Here is a 6,000-nt window from a genome sequence, read left to right on the forward strand (position 1 = left end):
ATTAGGATTACAAGCCCCCGCCATCACATCCAACACCAGCTATTTTAGAATGATCAATATTGCATGGTTTGCTTCCATTAGATGTTTCTATTTAAGCACATCATACTTAAAGTGGTACATCATTTTATTGTTTGACAGATTAAGAATGGCAAAGTACATTTCACATCAGATGCGGGGATTGCTGGTAAAGTGGAAAGAAATATTCCCGAGGTGTATGTGGCGGACGGTCATTGGCACACCTTCCTGATTGGGAAAAATGGAACGGGCACGGTGCTGTCCATCGACAGAATATATAACAGAGATATCCTCCACCCGACTCAGGACTTCGGTGGCCTGGATGTGCTTACCATGTCCCTCGGTGGAATCCCTCCCAATCAGGCTCACAGGGATGCTCAAACAGGTAAGTGGGTCTGGTTAGTGGAGGTGGAAAGGAAAAGGGAATTGCTTCCTCCAAAACCAGCCTGAGGTCATGGCGGGAGCTGGTACAGTCAGCTTACTCAACTTGAATCTCACAGATAATACATTTTCCTTACAACAGAATCTTGCTTACAAAACTAGCTGGGTGTGGTGGCACACACTTAGGATCCCAGCTTTTGGGAGATTAAGACAGGAGGATCGAGATTAGCGGACAGCCTCGGCTACTTAGAGGCCCTTTGCAGCTCAGTGAGACCCTGTTTCAAACTAAAGAATAAAAACAAAAACTAGGGCAGGGATGTAGCTCAGAGGTAGAATGCCGTTGGGTTCCATTCCCAGACCTGCAAAAAAAAAAAAGTCAAGATTAAATAAGTATCCGTATAAAACAGGCTTCAGGCTACAACAGGGAGAAAGAATAGGAGGAAGGCAATGGTTTTGCATAAATTATTTGGCCGGGCCTCAAGATGAACTGGGAGAGGAGTCTGTCGATTTTGCTTCTCCAGCTAGTATGCTGACCGAGGAAATAGAAAGAGGAGGGTAGGCAAAAAGTAGCCTTGGGACTAAAATATTCCAAATTGGTGATGATTTTTGTAAAACTCAGGTTGGTTTCTACTTTTTCAACTCAAAGAAGAACAGCACTATCAAGAGAGAAAACTAAAGAATATTGCAAAAGAAACAAGTCTCTGGTAGCACATCAGAGCTTTGTGTGGACACAGTCTGGTTTGAAGTATCTTTGAGAATGGATTGTGGCTGGCTGGGTGGGTCCCAGGGTAGACTTAAAATATCAAAATGTAATTAGGAGCTTTTGGTGCCAAGCAGGTAACAGAAGTGTTAAGAATGTGTGTGATCACACAGGAGGTGGGGAGTGTAAAGAAAGCCCAGGGCCTTCCTGACCTTGGGTGACTCCAGGGGTTATTCAAAGCAAAAGGCCTAGGACTAACTAGGAAGAGCTCAGGACACACAGGAAAATGGGCGTATCAGGCTAGAAATTTCCCTTGGGCAGAAAGATGCGCCATCTAAGAGACCAATAGAAAGCAGTATGGTGGAAGTAAGGCAAGGGTGTGAAATTCCAGCTCCCAAGTCTCCTTATATATCTACCGTGAGAATGCATCCCATCACTTGGGTGTTGGAAGAAGGCAAGCCAGCATAGATGCACAAGATGTGCCGGGAAACAGAAGCTATGTCGGCATTGGCACACTCTAATCCAATGAAGTAGTTCTTAATTTATTCTGTTTTTTTATTTTTTTGCAGTACTAGGGATAGAACCCAGGGGCATTCTACGTCCAAGCTATACCCCTAACCCTATTTCTTTAGTCTTTTTAAATTTTGAAACAGAGTCTCTCTGAATTGCAAAGGGCCTCACTAAGTAGCTGAGGCTGTCTGCGAACTGCGATCCTCTGGTCTCAGTCTCCTGAATGCTCAGATTACGAGCGTGTGCCACAATGCCTGGTTCCTTAAATTTTTTTATCATTATTAACCCTAGTTTATTTTCCTAAGCTCTATGGTTGTTGTTTATTTCATAACCACAGTTACATTCTCCGTCTGCTCTTTGAAGACTCGTACCATTGCAGTGGCTGACTTGACTCCTTGAGAGTCACACAGTCCTCCATCGGTGATGCGCTACCTTGTAGTTAAAGCTTTAGGTCTATGTTGTTTTTTCTTTTCACTTGGTTATACTTATTATTAAACAACATTTTTACACAGGTAAGTCTTGCCATATGATCTGTAAAAAGAAAATAAGTAAATAATTTTGTAGATGAAAAGTGAGAGAGAAAGACAACTTAGCCCGGCCGAGCTACCCCTAATGCTGAGAAAGTGCAGATCCCAGCGATGGCTTCCTCCTCTCCATCCTGGGAATCTTTCACGTCTTGCTGAGTTCTGCCAGGAGATGCTCAGGTTTCTGGCTGGGTCGCAGCTGGGACGCCATGTTCCCTAGACTGTGCAGAGAGGACCCGGAAGTTCCTTCTTTCTGGTTCCTGGGCGCTGAAGTATCGGGGTCTCTCTAAAGCGCTTCCCTGTGCCTCTCTCCCTAAGGTTTTGATGGCTGCATTGCTTCCGTGCTCTACGGCGGGGAAAGTCTCCCTTTCAGTGGCAAGCACAGCTTGGCCTCCATCTCCAAAACGGACCCGTCGGTGAAGATCGGCTGCCGGGGCCCCAACATCTGTGCCAGCAACCCCTGCTGGGGCGACTTGCTGTGTGTCAACCAGTGGTACGCCTACAGGTGCGTTCCTCCCGGGGAATGCGCATCTCGCCCCTGCCAGAACGGGGGCAGCTGCGAGCCCGGCCTGCACTCGGGCTTCATCTGCAGCTGCCCCGAGTCTCACACGGGAAGGACCTGTGAGACAGCAGTGGCCTGTCTGGGCATCGTGTGTCCCCAAGGCAAGGAGTGCAAGGCCGGGAGCCCTGGAGGACACGTCTGTGTGACCAGCCAGGGCCCTGAAGAGATCTCCCTGCCTCTGTGGGCCGTGCCAGCCATCGTGGGCAGCTGTGCCACCGTCCTGGCCCTGCTGGTCCTCAGCCTGATTCTGTGCAATCAGTGCCGGGGCCGGAAGGCCAAAAGCCCCAAAGAGGAGAAGAAACCCAAGGAGAAGAAGAAAAAGGGTAGCGAGAATGTGGCTTTTGACGACCCAGACAATATCCCTCCCTATGGGGATGACATGACCGTGCGGAAACAGCCCGAGGGGAACCCGAAGCCCGATATCATCGAGAGGGAGAATCCCTACCTCATCTACGACGAGACGGACATCCCGCACAGCTCGGAGACCATCCCCAGCGCCCCGCTGGCCTCCCCGGAGCAGGAGATAGAGCACTACGATATCGACAACGCCAGCAGCATCGCCCCCTCGGACGCCGACATCGTCCAGCACTACCGGCAGTTCCGCAGTCACACGCCCAAGTTCTCCATCCAGAGGCACAGCCCGCTGGGCTTCGCCAGGCAGTCGCCCATGCCCCTGGGCGCGAGCAGCCTCACCTACCAGCCCTCCTACGGCCAGGGGCTGAGGACCAGCTCCCTGAGCCACTCAGCGGGTCCCACCCCCAACCCTCTGTCTCGCCACAGTCCCGCTCCGTTCTCCAAGTCCTCCACTTTCTATAGGAACAGCCCGGCCAGGGAGCTGCACCTGCCGCTGAGGGATGGGAGCGCCTTGGACATGCTGGGGGACGGCTGCCAGCCGGGCATGTTCAACTATTCCACCAGGCTGGGAAGGAGAAGCAAGAGTCCCCAGACCATGGCACACGGCTCTAGACCCGGGAGCCGCCTGAAGCAGCCCATGGGGCAGATCCCTCTGGAATCTTCTCCTCCAGTGGGACTCTCCATCGAAGAGGTAGAGAGGCTGAACACGCCCCGCCCCAGGAACCCCAGCATCTGCAGCGCGGACCACGGGAGGTCCTCTTCCGAGGAGGACTGCAGAAGACCGCTGTCCAGAACCAGGAACCCTGCAGATGGCATCCCAGCTCCAGAATCTTCCTCCGATAGCGATTCCCACGAATCATTCACTTGCTCGGAGATGGAATACGACCGGGAAAAGCCGGTGGTGTACACTTCCAGGATGCCCAAGTTATCCCAAGTCAACGAATCCGACGCAGATGATGAAGATAACTATGGGACCAGACTGAAGCCTCGCAGGTACCACGGCCGCAGGGCTGAGGGGGGCCCTGCGGGGGCCCAGGCCGCCACGGCCGGGGCCTCCGACAGCACCCTGCCCTTGAAGCTGGGCCAGCAAGCAGGGAATTTCAACTGGGACAACCTTTTGAACTGGGGACCCGGCTTTGGCCATTACGTCGACGTTTTTAAAGATCTGGCATCTCTCCCTGAAAAATCAGCTACAAATGAAGAAGGTAAAGGAGGAGCCGCCAAGCCGGTTTCCAAGGACCGGGAAGCAGAGCAGTATGTGTGAGCCTTGTGTCCCGGCACCATGAGAACGGGAGATGGAGAATCACTCAAAGCATCCTCGTGAGGTTGGGGCGCCTTTGACACGCAGACCAGTATGGACCGGTGCTGGAGGGACATGGTAAAAATCATAATCCAGGTGCTGCTGAAACAGAAGCCCAAGGACTCTTTAATTTAAATGCGCTTGGTTGGATTTGTTTTCCCGCATGCGTACAACTGTTTTGTAACTCGTGGTGTGGCATGCAGCCCTTGACAGATTCTCCTTATTTGCCAGTGTTTGGTTTGTGAATTTTGAAAGTAATACTGTTCCCCTTGCAAAAAAAAAAAAAAAAAATAATAATAATAATGTACCCATGAGTTCCCAGTGAGGCTTGTGTCCTGTTTGCATTATGTTGCTGTGATTATGTTTTCTGTTGTGGGATCCTCGAGGGTTCAGCCAGTCCTTGTATAGTGTAGAACAGCATCCCCATCCGGGAGTGGAGGGCTCAGTGAGAAGGTTTTGCAGAACAACAAAGCAGATCGTCCACGTTCCTCCGCAGTGGCCGAGTGTCCACACGACCGTGGGTACTAAAATTACGTCAGCACTTTAACGCTCTTTTACAAAACGGGGTTAAAACATTTCTGAATCTTTTCTCGTGTAGTTGTGGCCCCTTGACTTTCCTCTGGCTTCCACGAGGAACAAAAAGATTGTGCTGTCCCCAGCGCTCCGCCACCACCTCCTTCCACCGCTCTTCTAAGAGACACTTGTGAAACTTATTTATTGAAAAAAAAAGTGTTCTATGCTTTTAACATTTTAACGAATTGACCTAGACAAAGCCTGTGATTGGACTTTTCCTCCACCCAACATTGACCCCAAGTACCCAGTTTTTATAATTTATATGGAGTCAGACGGCAATACTTCTTACTTTCTGTCATTTTGTAGATCGTTTTTTTAATACGGTGTGTAAAAAACTTTCTTTTTACACCTATGCTGTGTTTTTGATACTGATATTTTTCCTATGCTAAATAGTTTTCTTACTTTCAGGGAAGGTAAGAAAATACTTTTTTTACATTTGTTACTTATGTAACATATTGTATGCTTTCTACTTGTAAATGACAACAATAGAATTAAAATATTTATTTAAAATACTTTGTACTCTGAGTGTAATGTTAAAGTTTCTCATCTTTCTATCTTCTCCACAAGCCCAACTGGAAATTGTCCCTACTTGTTAATGGTGTAGAGCAGGTTGAGCGATTATACAAGTAGCGTCATTTCTTTAAAGAATATGTTTATGGATGATTGCTACAACAGATATTTTAAGATTACTTTAGTGATTTTCTACTTGTCAGAGTTTTTGGACTTCCCTGGGACAAATGTCTAGACACATTTGGTCTTAGGGGACTCACATTCTTCTGTACCTGGTATACGCTGCCAACAATAAATTTTGGAAGTTCCCAGTAGATTATAGTCACCAAAATCCAGCTGTGGACAAGAACTATGGTTACAGAAGCGGCACCGTTTTAATCTAATTATGGAAAAAGTGTCTGAGTCTGATTTTCTCCAAGGTGCCACCTACATCTTTCTAATTGTCATGGTAGCAAGGGAAAATGACGGCAAAAGCTAAGACGCACAGGGTTGGCATGTGTTGTTCGCGGTGCATGAAGCTGAGGACATCTATGCGCTGTCTTAGCCAGAATGAAGCTCTGTTCCTTGGTTG

The 6,000-nt window shown here is 48.7% G+C and overlaps 1 protein-coding gene across 1 annotated transcript in view; it reads left to right on the forward strand.

Moving 5' to 3' along the window:
• The window catches only part of FAT4 (FAT atypical cadherin 4), a gene marked incomplete at both ends in the record, with an annotated part of 162,826 nt that extends 158,516 nt beyond the window's left edge, over positions 1-4,310 (forward strand). The window contains 2 exons of the mRNA XM_080697144.1: positions 139-400; positions 2,449-4,310. Of these exons, the coding sequence (XP_080553270.1) occupies positions 139-400; positions 2,449-4,310 (2,124 nt within the window). The remainder of the gene's footprint in view (positions 1-138; positions 401-2,448) is intronic.
• Between the last annotated feature and the right edge of the window lie 1,690 nt (positions 4,311-6,000).

The sequence above is a fragment of the Muscardinus avellanarius genome, assembly GCF_963383645.1.
Source record: "Muscardinus avellanarius genome assembly, chromosome: 6".
Classification (NCBI taxonomy): Eukaryota; Metazoa; Chordata; class Mammalia; order Rodentia; family Gliridae; genus Muscardinus; species Muscardinus avellanarius.